This window comes from Miniopterus schreibersii, assembly GCF_964146895.1.
Source record: "Miniopterus schreibersii genome assembly, chromosome: 7".
NCBI classification, from domain to species: Eukaryota; Metazoa; Chordata; class Mammalia; order Chiroptera; family Miniopteridae; genus Miniopterus; species Miniopterus schreibersii.
The window spans coordinates 78,305,661-78,319,323 of record NC_138108.1 but is presented as its reverse complement, the minus strand read 5'-3'; the positions used below and the strand labels follow the sequence as shown (position 1 = coordinate 78,319,323).

The 13,663-nt window shown below is 54.4% G+C and overlaps 1 protein-coding gene across 1 annotated transcript in view; it reads left to right on the top strand.

Annotated features, from left to right (window-relative positions):
• Positions 1–13,299, top strand: part of GYPC (glycophorin C (Gerbich blood group)) — a 30,958-nt gene extending 17,659 nt beyond the window's left edge. The window contains exons 2-3 of the mRNA XM_081142169.1: positions 10,730–10,780; positions 12,690–13,299. Coding sequence (XP_080998295.1) covers positions 10,730–10,780; positions 12,690–12,886 — 248 coding nt within the window. The 3' untranslated portion in view covers positions 12,887–13,299. The remainder of the gene's footprint in view (positions 1–10,729; positions 10,781–12,689) is intronic.
• The last annotated feature ends 364 nt before the right edge of the window (positions 13,300–13,663 follow it).

The following is a 13,663-nucleotide window of genomic DNA, read 5'->3' as shown; positions in this document are numbered from 1 at the left end:
TGCCTCACAGAGCTGCTGCACTCAGTGCACCCCAGGGACCACAGGACTCCACAGGTACCGAGCACATCACCACTACTGGCCACCAGGACACCATCACCAGCTGCCCCAACCTAGAGCCAGGGCAGGGCCACTGGAGCAGCAGCAGACCCCTGGGTACAGGTCTGGGTTTGCATCCTCACTGAGTCCTTGGCAAGTGATGATATCTCTGAGCCTGAATCTTTTCCTATATAAAGTAGGGTGTAAGTACCTGCTGGCAAGGTTGCCTGGGGATTTCAGCTAATGAGAGGTACACAGGTCATCCCACAAGAGTAGGTTTTGCTGAGAAGCATCATCAGTGTAGCTAAGACACAGGGGAACCCCAGCAAAGACCCATAAAAAGCAGCCAGGGTTAGCCAGGTGACCCCCTGGCTGCCCTCTGCCCAGGCTCTTATGCTCATGGATGCAGATAGAGGTGAAGGGCCTCCAGATAAAGCCGAGACAGCAACCTTCCCACAGGGTGGGTCAAGCAGGGCAGCAGGGCACCCTGGCCCACTGACTAGGAGCCTTCCCTGGAAGGTGCTGCCACCCAGAGGTGACCCGCATGATGGGTGCAGGGGAGTGAGTCTTGTCCTTAGAGGACCTGCTGGAGGGCCAAGGCCCCTCAGAGCAGGCCTTAGGGAAAGGCCAGCAGCATGGCCAGGGGGGCAACGCCTGACTCAAACCCCCAAACAGCACCGTGCAGTGGTCTGTCTGAGATGGAGACTGATCTCCAGGCCTGGGATTGCAACTGAAATATCGAGAAATGCGTCTCTCCCAGACAGACACCAAGGCTGACAAATGCCGAAGCCAGAGAAAGGGCAGACTGAGGGGGCGGGCAGGAGGCCAGCCAGGTGGCTGCTCAGGTGAGCTAGTGTCTGGGGAAGGCGTGAGGGGTCTTCTCAAATCCCTTCCCTGGAATCCATAAGAGCATCATCATAGTCATTAGAGTCACAGGAGGAGGCATCCAGTCCGAAGCAACAGCATGAGCCAAAACCAGGGAAAGTGAAATAAAATCAGAGTCCATGTGACCTGCATGGGGCCCCTGTGGGACAGGTGGGATGGGAATATGTGAGATGACAATGTGGGATGCAGATTGGCTGTGCCTGGAGCTTTGGCTCAAGTCTGGGAGACCCTAGTGCTGTCCTCTGGGTGTGTCCCTACCAAGAAGCGCTCAGGTTGACAAAAAAACTGAACAGGCTATGGAGTTGGCATGTAATTTTAGGACATGTTTGTACTAAAAGAAAATTATTTATCTCAAATTCAAATATAACTGGGTTCCTGCATTCTATCTGGCAACACTAGGAAGATGGGACCTGGGCACGGGTGGTTTTTAAAGGGTCACATGTGATTTGAATGTAGAGCCAGAGCTGAGAGCCATGAGCAAGAGGCTCCTATTGCTGCTGTGAGCCACCCACCTACTTGAGTCCCAGGTCAGGTCCCCAGCAGCAAAGACTTCTGCGTAGATGGAGCATTGCTAGTCTTAAAAAGCCTCCCAGGGAAGCTTTCAAGATTCCCTTCTCACTCATCCTTTCCATCCATCTCACCTATGCCTCCCTCCCATAATGGTTAAAAAACTATTTTTATGTAAATTTGAAAATCTGAAACACATCTTAATTTTTAAATAATTTGAAAATTACTTTAAATAATATAATTGTGAAAGCAAAATAACAGAATATATTTAAACATAAAATAATAAATTATTATTCATAGCCCTTCTATCACTCCCATCACAATGATGTAACCTTCATTAACTAGTAATTTCACTCTTGCCAGAACCTCAAATTCCCTAACCCTCAAAACTCCCAGCCTTACCAGGTGTGTCTTCCTGGAGCCCTGACTTCACACCATACCTCCCTCTCCATGTCCTCTACTCTCAGTTCTGTTGGTCTCTCATTCTTGGTAGTTCCCAAGTGCTTTTCTAAACTTGGAAGAGAGAAACCCTTCCTTCTCTTCATCCCTCAATTACTTCAATTTCTAGAGTCCTTTTTTCTGTAATCTCTCACCTGCTCATTGCCCACGGGAAAAGACCCAGCTTCTCTAATCTGATCTTTAAAACTCTTCATTGCTCATTATTCATCAAGCAGATAAATAACAAAGTTTATTAATGATTTGAATGTGGTAGTAATGGTAGAAGAAGTAATAAGACAGGGAAAAAGAAGAGAGCAAAATGAACTCAAGATATGTACTGGATTTAGTCATTCATTTTTTTCCTTTCTTCAACTAAAACTGTAGCTTTTATATTTCCCAAAACACAATTCAAAATAGTTATTTAAAATTAAAAGAAAACCAGCATTTTTAATATAAAATCATCCATACTAAAATGAATAAGATTATTTGAAATGTTAGACCATCTGACTTACCTGGGAGTCCTTAATCCTGATCACTCAAATGGACCCAACCCTACAGGTGGTGAATGTCTTTTTTGTTTACTCTGTTTTCACTCTGTTACTTGGTTTGCTTAAGAAAATAGTACACCAGACCAGTCTGACAGAAAATTGTGTTTGTACTTACCCGTCTCCCCCTAAGATTATGTGTTAGATTTCAGACCTGCTCTTGAAATGCTGAGATCACTGATAAGGAAGGGGGGCAAAGCCTCGTGTTTGTGTGGACTGCACTGAAACAGCAGGAGTGTGCCAGTTCACCACTTCTGCTGGTCATTGAACAATAACCGGTTGTTGAATTTCCAACCACACTACCTACAAAGTTCTGAAGTGAAACAAGTCTAAGTCTGTTGGCTCTCTTTGATTAGTCTCCACGGCACTTACTGAGTTCTATGAAAGATCCATTTAATTTAGATGACAGTTGATTTGCATCATGGAATTTCAACTGACAGAAGGAAGAGATATGTATGTGCTTATAGCTTCTTTGCTTTTGAGATATTAATGTGCCGGAAGCATCCTTCACAAGACCTGAACTGGGGGGCTGGGGCGATGGAGCAGCAGTGTGCCTGGGTGATGGATTGGGACATATTATAGAGAATCTCCACTGGCCAGGAAATCAGGCAAGGAAAGGGTCAAGGGGTGGTGGGGCAGGAGCAGTGAAGAGAAATGGCTTTTCCTGCCCAAGCACAGACAGACAGCGCAAGGGTTTGAAGCAGGAGCCGGCCACTTCCTGGTTCTGTTGTCTGATGCAAAATGAGGTAAATCACTGATTTCCTGAAGCTTCTTCCTGTCCTGACACCCAGAGAACAAAGGAGACTAACAGCTGGGAGGGAGGTGCTCAGGAAGCCCAGATGTCCCAGAAAATAAACAAGCCCTCCCTGCTCCCCAGGAGCTGACCTCCTGCACCTCCCCAGCAGAGACCCAGAGTCCAGAGGCTGTGTGGGGGGAGGTGGTGGTGATGTGTGTAGTGGGTGTGTGTGGTGTGTGGTGTTGCGGGGTGTGTATGTCCTTAAAAAAGTGAGGATGAGAGTTTTCATGGGTTGGGCACTGCCTCCTGGGAGCCATACAGGTGCACCCGTCTCTACAGATGAGTGAGCTAAAGGCTGGAGAGGGTGCAGGCAGCCGGGGCACAGGGAGCCAGGACTCACACTGTCTCCCTGGCATCACATCAGGATGCCCCTGGAAGCACGTTAAGATGATTTCTATAAAGAGCATTTTGTCGATGTGTATCTGCCTTTCTCGTCACCACCCCCAGCAATACACTTCCAATATTTAAATCAAAATTCCCCCCTCTTGCTAGCACCCTTTTCAAACAGGACTCCAGCAGAAAAGCAAGTCAGTCCTACCCTCACGACGTCAGCATTCGTGCTGCATACAAACGCCTGCTGCCCTGTCTCGGTGCCTCATCTCATGTCGCCCTCCCAGCCGCCCTGTGAGCTGGGCTCCCTCCGGTCTCACTGTACGTGTAGCAATAGTGAGGCTCAGCACCCCACAGGCAAGGTGGGAGATGCCAGCATCCCTGGGAGGCCTCTCTCTGGCTTCCTGCTCCTGTGGCTGTCCTCCCTGACGGGACCCTCCACTGCGCCTTTACCTTTTTGGTCCTAAACTGGAGGCCCTGCCGTCTCTGGGTCACCGGCCTCCCCTTACCTCGCCTTGTGGGCAGTGCAGCTGTCCGTCTGTAGAAGGAAGCACTGAGTGCCTTCATCCCACAGGCTCTGCCAGAGGCTCCGAGCCGATACCCGAGGTAGCACGGTCCCCTCACCTCCACCGCCCTCCCCATCAGGCTGGCTTTCCCAGAGGACAGGGGCTCTGCAGATCCTGCCTGTCAAACTCGGTGAAGGAAGGAGAAAAACATCCTCCACCTCCTGTTTGCCAACTGATGAGCCTTCTGGAAACCTGATAACAAAGCATGGCTAACTAAGTCATCATTATTCTCACGTGCAGCCTGATCGAGGACATTTAGTCATGTAATTAGGTACCTAATGGTGCTGAAAATGCAATTATATGATTGTTTTAAGTAAATTAACTGCTCCAGAGAAGTGGTAACATTAGCGCACATGATCCCGCCCGACAGCAGGGACCACAGAAGGCAGGTCAGTGTGACCCTGGCTGCATGGAGATCAAGTGGTGTCTACTTGAGCCACACATGTAAGCACACATGCACATGCACACGTGCATAGGCATGTATGCATGCACACGCATACACACATGCACACATGCACACGCACATGCAACACACATGATGTCAGCTTTACCTTTGTGTCCTCAGGACTCTAAGAAGACCTGCTGCATACCAGGGACTCAATAAACGAGAGCCGTTGATATCACTGGGAGCTCAGTGTGCATCTGAGGAGTGACTGTCTAATGGATGACTTGAAAAGTCTTGGGGAGGTTATTTATGTAATGTGTGAGATGCAGGTGTCTAGAAAAAAATAATGATAAAATAATTAGTTGGGACATATCAGGATTTTTATTCTACATCACTAGTTCATTCACCTAGCACTGTGTCAGGCTGAGGTATAAAACGCAGTCCTTGTCCTCCAGTAGCTCAAAAATTAGTGTGCAAAGCATTTTAATGGTGATTTGAACGAGTTGTTCAGCAAACCATAGCCTGTAAACTAAATCTGGCCTGTGGCCTGTTTAGGTGCAGTTGGCTAGCTAAGAATGGTTTTTACATTTTTAAAGGGTTGTAAACAAACAAACAAACAGTTAAACAAGAAAAATATGCAGCAGAGACCATATGAAAAAGCTAGTTGCTCCTGAAGGAATATTGGAAGGACCTTTGCACAAGTCAGAGAAGGCTTCTCAGAGGAGGTGATGTGACCTGAACTCATGACTGAGGCCCCGAGTCTACAGCAGGGTCACTGCCTTTTGGGAGCTTCCGTCCATCCAGCCAGCCACCCCACACATGAGAAACATGACCAAAGACCAATTTGGAGGATGCCTGAAATGAGAGCTATGAGAGTCCTGAGGTTCTGGAACTTGGACTAGATCTTTAGCAGAAGGACCAACAGTCCTGCAGCCAGACATGGCTGGCCTGTCCCAAAATACCAAAGGGACAGATGACTCAGCATGTCAAGCCCTTGGTGGCTTTAATTACAGTGACTTTAGCCCTTGAATTACGAGGTGGTCTGTTCTGCAGACTGAATGGTGTGAGAGAGAAGAGCACAGAAAACAGCCCCACAGGCCTCAGATATACAGACTCCAGGACACCTGATACCCAAGCCTTCTGGTCACTCCCATGCTCAGACCTCCCCCGAATAGCTCAGCTCCTCCGCAGCTGGCCCAGTCTCTTGGCTCCCTAAAACCTCTGCCCATTGGGACCGAGATCTCCTCATTGTAAGATCCATCAAGATGCTGGAGAACCCAGCCAGGCCTCCAGCCCTCCCCTCTCCCTTGAGCTCCAGATCCTGTGTTCAGTGGCCTACCCCACGCCTGTGCTTCATATCTAATGGGCTCCCGAGCATGACATGTCCTGCACTCGGCAGTGACCCCCACCCCCGGTGTCTCCAGCGGACCTCCTCCAGGGTCCCCCTCCTGGTGGACGGCACCCCCATCCTTCTTGCTCAGGACAAGACCTTGACACCTCTCTTTGCACACTTCACTCCTGACCCACCAGCAAATCCTACTGGCCCCACTTTCCAGATACACCAACAGCCTCACCCTCCCTCAGCACCAGCACCACCACAGCCCCGGGCCAAGCGCTTGCCTGGCCAACGCCCTAGTCTCTCCCAGTGTACAGGAGTCTGCCCTCCACGAAACAGCCCAAGTGATGGCTCCAAGCACAGCTCGTACTGCGGCTGCTGGGGACCGTCCCTGCCTCCCATCCCCTCAGGGTAATGAAGCGCTTGCCCTGCACTGTGGCTCCAGGCCCACATCCTCCAGCCTGCTGTGCTCTGAAGCACCTCCTAGTACTTTGCCCTCACTTGCTCTGCTCGGCCACATGCCCTCTGGTTCATCTGGAACACAAGCCCCCCACACACACACCGGCCTCCCCACTGGCTGATGTCCTCCTGGCTTTCAGGAGAGGTGGAAGGTGGATAACAGCTATTTGCTTAGTTTTGGGGGGCCATTATTTACTGAGACCAGTTCTTTCCCCTTGTAGCTTGAATGTGACATCTTTTCAGGGCATGATGACAACAATCCATGAAAGAAAAGAAAGTGTATTTGACCTTTTTCCCCAAGGAGAAAAGCCAGTTAATAAACTGCAGATGTCAAGTGGTTCCTACTTTGCTTTCATAAGAACTTTGAGGCCAGAGTCTAGAGCAGGAACCAGAAACTGCAGTGAGAGCCACAGAGGACTTGCCATGGCTCTCCCTCACCAGTTGTGCTCCCCCCAACCAAAACCAGACTCACGCTAAGGCATCGCCAGCTGTGTTGTGGCTCTCCCGACCAGCTCTCCACAGCCATCGTGGACACCGTGTCATGGCGGGGACTCTCCAGGGATCCCCCGACACCCTGTGCTTCCCTTCATGATGTTAAGGCTAATAATCTCCCTCTCCCCAGAACACCCAGCCCTCCTGTCTAAAGCCATCCTCACCCCCACTCCCAGGAGCTCACTCCCCCGGAGTCCTTCGCCCTGCGCTCAGGCTGGACCACGTGGGCTCTGGGAAACCAGGCGTGGGCACTTTCTCTACTACCCGAGGCACAAGGTGGGGAAGGTGAAGATAGAGCCTTGCAGGAAAAAGGAGAACTTCCCAGCACAGCTTCGCGTGAAAACTCAAGGGAAGGGTCGGTGTGTGTTCCTGGGGCAGGGCCTGGCCACTGCTCACTGTCACCATCAGAAACACCAGCCCCCGTCCCCCAGGATCCAGCTGCTGCAGACGTCCTGCATCCCGTCAGCTGTACCCAGGCTGCCAGCTGGGGCGGAGAGTGTCGCCTACATGGAGAGCAGCACCTGTGTGCCCTGCTGCCTCCCAGGAACTGTTTGCCTTTGACCAAAGGACAGGCTGTGGCCGCCCTGTGGACCCAGGGCACCAGCAGGGACTGGGCTGCAGCCAGACTGCAGGCTGCACGGGGAAAGCCCCTCCCAGGCCAGCAGCGGTGCTGCGGTGCTGGGGAACCCAGGCTGAGGCACAGGCTCTGCCCTTTCTTCAAGTGAGATTTGGACAAGTTGCTTGACCCCTGTGGGCATGCATTTTATTAACTGTAACTTAAAGAAAGGAGAGCCCCTCCCTTTGTGGCTTGCTAGATTAAATGAGGGAGTTGAAATGACAGTCCCTCCCAGCAAATGCATGGAAAACCAGCACAATGCTTCTCCTCGGCCTCCAGGACACATACCATCGCTGCCATAGTTGAGGTACATTCTCCCCACACCTGGGATTTCCAAGGGCTCCCACCTCCCCGCTGTCCCCAGCACCCTGTGGGAGGTGTGGGTGCAGGAGCAGGTCAGTCCCCCCCTTCCCTTCCCTCTCAGCGCCCAGCAGCTCACTGGAGGCATCCGTTGTCCCTGCACTTGGCCGCGTGGCCCTGGCCCTGGCCCTGGCCCTGACCTCGGCCTTGAGGCAAGCCTGCAGCTGGGCGTGCACCCGGGGGCTCAGAAGCTCGGAGCTGTGGCAAACTCAGCCCTCTGCCCGGCACCCACGGCAGCTGTCCTGCGCTTTGTTCTCCGCCCGCCTGCCCATGGCTCGGCCTCTCAGTTGAGTTTTACTTGAACGAAAGGCTGTAGGGCTAAGGATTCGGTTTAGTCCCTTTATAGTGTTAATGTCCCAAATACGACAGCGAGTGTAGCCCTGGGAAATGTCCCTTACACTATGACTCAGATCCCAGGGCTGTGGTGCGTGTGCACAAGTAAACCAAGCTCCACCCAGGGGTCCCGACTGCATGCGAGGGGCTCCCAGCGCTCCCTAAGCTCTTCTCTCTGTTTGTCTCTGTGTCTCTCCCTCCCCGTTCTCTGTTCTCTCTCTCTCCCCTTCCCTCCCCCTCACCTCTCTCTCTTTCTGGTTCTGACCCACAAGTGGGTTGAGACTTACTGTGTGACAAACACTGCCCTAAATAAAACTCCTATGTCACGGTCACGCCTCCCCGGGAGGCTGTAGCCCCTGAGGTCAAAAACTCACTGTCCATTTCTTGGGACCCACCCTGGTCCCTGCAGCCACGTGGGGACCCAGAGATGCCAGGCACCAGGGTCGTTTCACTGTCAGCGGGACAGTGCTGGAAATCTGTGGCCAGCGCTCATCCTCTGCGTGGGTCACAGGCCTGTCAACGGGCCGCTTAGGCGACCGGCTTCAAATTACAGCGAACAGGAGTGTTAATAAGAATTAGAACCGAAGCGCGGCCGTCCTGAGTAAACGCCTGTTCTGAGCTGCGCGCCGTGTATTTATTATGTCTACATTACATATGAAATAGCTCTCATTTCTTATCCCTACCGCAGGCTGGGTGCCATTAGCCTTGTTTTACGTGAGCAGGGACTAAAGGCAGCCGATATGGAACAGTTTGCTGACCGCGCCGCTGTTACACTGGGTGAGCCAGGATTTGAACCAGAGCTGTCACCACGGTGATGTGGCGCAATCGGAGTCTCAAATCTGTTCCCACAGATGGCTGGGCCCACCCCCAGCATTTCTGATAGAGTAGGTCTGGGGTGGAGCCTGAAGACGCGCATTTCTAACAGGCTCCCAGGAAATGCTGTTGTTCCAGGGACCACACTTTACTGTCTCACACCATCCCCACGGTCCCAGATGGGCCAAAGCTTCCTCCTCTGCCAATTCTGACCTACGTGGCAGTTCTGGTCCTGCTGCAGTGTCACTACCCTCAGTCAGTAACATTATGCAGCTGGAGCACACTCAGCCCTGCAGAGCGGCAAGGGGTAGGGGGCCCAGGGAGCAGCTTCCCTGTCCACCGTGCCCTTGGCGGACACGACCTTGAAGGAACCCATGTTGGGAGGCTCTGGGGGTACCGGGTCCCACCAACCCCAGCTGGCTGGCCTGCAGGAGGGCTTCTAGTGTTCCGGTACATCGATTTAGGTACACAGTCCCCCTAAAGACAAGCAAAGAAAAGCCCCCCAAGTGATTCAAGCCAAGTGCCTCTGCTGCTTACCCAGCCCACCCAGGTTTGCACTGGCAAACCTTCAGCAAAATTCATTGAGGAAAAAAGAGAGAGGATCCAAATAAACAAAATCAGAAATGAAAGACAAGTGACAACTGGCACTACAGAAATATAGAGAATTATAAGAAAATAGTACGAAAAATTATATGCCAACAAATTGGACTTGAAAAAAATGGATACATTTCTAGAATTTTCAAGCTTCCACTACTGAATCGGGAAGAAACAAAAATCTGAATAGACTCGTAACTACTAATGAAATTGAATCAGTAATCAAAGAACCCCCAGCAAACAAATGACCTCATTGCACTATAATTAATTATCTGAGTGGAAATGACTATTATGACGTAGCCCTCTCTGTTTCGATGTCCATCATTGTTGTAACGGGAACATGGGATGTCCATGTTAACATTGATATTTCCATGGTCTAATAAATTCTTCCTCTCACTCATCGCCCAGAAGAGAGAGGAGACTCTGTGCAGCAGCTCGAGGTTACGTGCAGGTTCCTGGCCCTCTGAGCTTTGGAGAAATGCACTTAGTAACTTGGACAGCACCACAGGGGCCCTTCCCTGGGGAAGTGGGTACACAGACCTGTAGAGGGGTCTCAGGAAGGAATCTCCAGGTGGGAGCCAAGGGCTTCAAGAGAGAAAAGGGAGTGCACCCCAGAGGGGAGAGCCCAGTCCCAGCGGCCACTGGGCAGGCTGTGTGAGCATGCGCATGTCACTTTCTGAGCCTCAGTGTCCTACCTGTGAAATGGGCTAATAACACTACGTGTGTTGTGGGGCTGCTGTGAAGAGCACATGGTATAACAGGCGGGAGGCGACTAAAGGGCACCTGGCTGGAGCAGGCTGTCCCATGCAGGGACACGCCACAGGTGGGCTGGTTTTAGCACTATCGTGAGGAAAGCTGAGGGTGCTAGCACCAAGCTGCAGTGGGCCTGCCTGTGTGCCACCGCACCTGTCTGTTGAGCGCCAGCAGGTGCAGGCCCCCTCACAGTCGGGGATACAGGGGGAGCCCATCACACACTCGCAGAGCCCCAGAGGTGCCCACACTGTCTGGCCACACGATGGCTCTCACTGTGCTCTCTGGCACCGTCAGCAGCCACGCAGAGCCTGGCACGACTCTGTGCAGCCCTGGCCAGAGGCCCATCTGTGCCACACGCTGCTGCCTGACCACTCGGCCGTCCACAGAGCTGCTCCCCCTGTGAGCAGAGGGTGCAGGCTGGGCTGAGATGCCACTGGTGTGGGGAACATCCTCTCTCAACCTAGGCCCCTCTGTTCTGTTCCCAGAGCCCGATTCTGGCATGGCATGGACGACCGTGGACATCGCCATCGTTGCAGGTGAGCTGGCCGGGGGGCCCTCAAGCAGTCAGCAGGGTCAGAGCAACGCCTGGAGAAGAACCCACCTGAGGGCTCAGGCTGGGGTGCCAGTGCTCTCCCTCCCTCAAAGACGGCCTTGAATGTAGACTAGAAGAGCCTGGCTCTGTCAGAAAATGTCCAAAACAGTGTCCCGGTGGCAAGGGTGAGGCAAGAGCAGGAGGGCACCGTGTATTCACCAAGATCAGAGGCTGGAGACAGAGCCACCCTGGGGCGGGGGGATGGACCAGGGCCCCCTGAACTCTCTATTTCCTCATCTCACCCCAATCATTCCCTGTCCTGGGTCCACGCCCCGTCCCCCCATCCTAAAGAAATGTGACCCTGGTCTAGCCTTGCTTCGAACCCAATACTGGCCCCACTAGTCACAGCTGTGACCCCAAACTGTGCCTCAGGAAAGACTAGATGTGGAAGGTGTTGCCTGCTGTTTCCTTCTGAGATTCACACACCTCCCAGCTCATTAACAACTCAGGGACTTTACGATTAGATATAAATAAGTAAAAGCTGCCCCTGAACTCCTGCGCAGTTCTGTGTAACCTGACGTTCTGCAGCCCATCGGACCCCCGAACCCTTCTCCTTGGACAGTGTTATTAATGTGCACAGAAGCACTGTCCCGAGGAAGCAGAATGTTTAGGAAACTGTTCCTCGAAGCTGGGACCTGGGAACAGTTCGCACCTCCCCATATTCTCTAGCATCTCCCACAGCCCACAAAAGCACGTGTCCTCTAAGTCTAGGCAGAGGGCTTGCTCCGTGGCTTCAAAGCAAATGCCTAAGCTCCCACCCTTCCCCAGTGGGGGTGGGGCATTAGCCCTGCTCAAACTCTAATCTCTCCCTCATCCCTCACCCCTCACCCCTCACCCCATGGCCCCTGTGCTCTCCCTAGTTCTGCTGAGCAGCCCTCAAACCTCATCTCTCCCCCTCCTGACTCCAAATGAAGGAATAAGTGTCCCCCCACACCCCACTCCCTCACACATGTCCCCCAGGATCCCCTCCCTCTTCAGGCTTTTGCTTGGCCAACCCTTGCTCCCCTGCAGACTCTTCCAGATCCCACTTCCCAGGGGCCCAGGGGAGCTGAGGTGGGGCCATGAGCCCTGAAACCACACTTTGCCCACCTGTCCCGGAGGCCCAGGCTGGGGCGCAGTCTGTCACCCTGGCTTTTCCCCTGAATAGTGCAGCCCGGCAGCCAGCTCCACCCAGCTTCCCAGCACCTTCTGGCTTCAGCACTTTAAGTCTCACGCCCAGGTAGCCTCTACTTTAAAACAGAAAGTTCTGAGTCCCCTGAACCCCTCGGTTTCGGGCAAACCACTTAGTTGCATTGCAGGAATCACCGACCATGCCCACAGGCGGTCTCCCTCAGTGCACTGCAGGCTCCTTCACCAGGGCAGGGGTGAAGACCGGAATGCCATTCCAGCCAGTCTGCCCAGTGCTGAGAGGGGCGGGAGGGGGGGGGGAGGGAGAGAGGGTCAGCCAGGTGAGGGGAGGGGGGGGGAGTGGAGAGGAGGGGGAAGGGAGAGAGGGTCAGCCAGGCGAGGGGAGAGGGCACGGGGCGGGGGGGAGAGAGGAGGGGGGAGGGAGAGAGGGTCAGCCAGGCGAGGGGAGAGGGCACGGGGCGGGGGGGAGAGAGGAGGGGGAAGGGAGAGAGGGTCAGCCAGGCGAGGGGAGAGGGCACGGGGTGGGGGAGAGAGGAGGGGGGAAGGGAGAGAGGGTCAGCCAGGTGAGGGGAGAGGGCACGGGGCGGGGGGGGGGGGAGAGAGGAGGGGGGAAGGGAGAGAGGGTCAGCCAGGCGAGGGCAGAGGGCACGGGGCGGGGAGAGCGAGGGACGGCAGCGCCCCCCCCATCCCCCGCCGCTGTCACAGCTGCGCCCCTCCCGCGCCAGGAGTGATCACCGCCGTGGCCTTCTTCCTGGTGGCCCTCCTGGCCCTCATCCTACACTACATGTACCGGCACAAGGGCACGTACCGCACCCACGAGGACAAGGGCACGGAGTTTGCGGAGAGCGCGGACGCGGCCCTGGAGGGCGACCCGTCGCTGCAGGAGGCCGGCGACGGCAGCAGGAAGGAGTACTTCATCTGAGCGCGGCCCGCCTCCCCGCCCGCGCCGGACTGCCGCCGCCTGCGCCGCCCGGAGCGCCCGCGGGCCTGGGGCTGCCCTGGCCCGGAGCACGGAGCGGCGGAGCTGCGCGGAGAGGAGGAGGAATCCGCCGGACAGGACGGCCCCAGGCCAGCCTCTGCTCTGCCGGGGCACGTCGGGGCTCCCTGGGCCGTGCAGTTCGTCATCAGTGCCTGGAAGTCCTTGCTGGGTGTCACTGGGGTGGGGGGCTGGGGCTGGGAAGCAAGGACGTGAGTCAGGCACTGCCGACTGGGTTCAATGGCATCAAATGTCAGTCCTTGGCATTTCGGGAAGAGCAGGTGACTGAGCTGAAGGCACCTTTGTCTTTCATTGATCCAGCTCTAGGTGATTGGAAATAAATCTGAGACGTAACTGAGCGCCCGAGTCTAACAGCCTCAGCATGGCTGCCTGGGGAAGAGGAAAGCGTGGGCGGCTGCGTGTCTGAGAGTCGTCCGTGTGCGTGTCTGAGAGTCCGTGTGCGAGCGTGCATGGCTATGTGTGTGCGTGTGTGCCTGCGAGTGTTTGTGCGAGCGTGTGCGCGCACGTGCAAGCCTTCCTGCGAGGGTGCTTGTGAGGGTGTGTGCATGCATGTGTGTGCATGCATGTGTGTGCGCACGTGTGTGGGGGGCTGGGCCGTCCACTTCCGGCCCCATTGTGGGTTCCAGTGCAGACAGCACACCGAGGGGCTCCTGGGCCGCTGAGGGAGGGAGGGAGGGAGGGAGGGAGGGAGGGAGGGAGGGA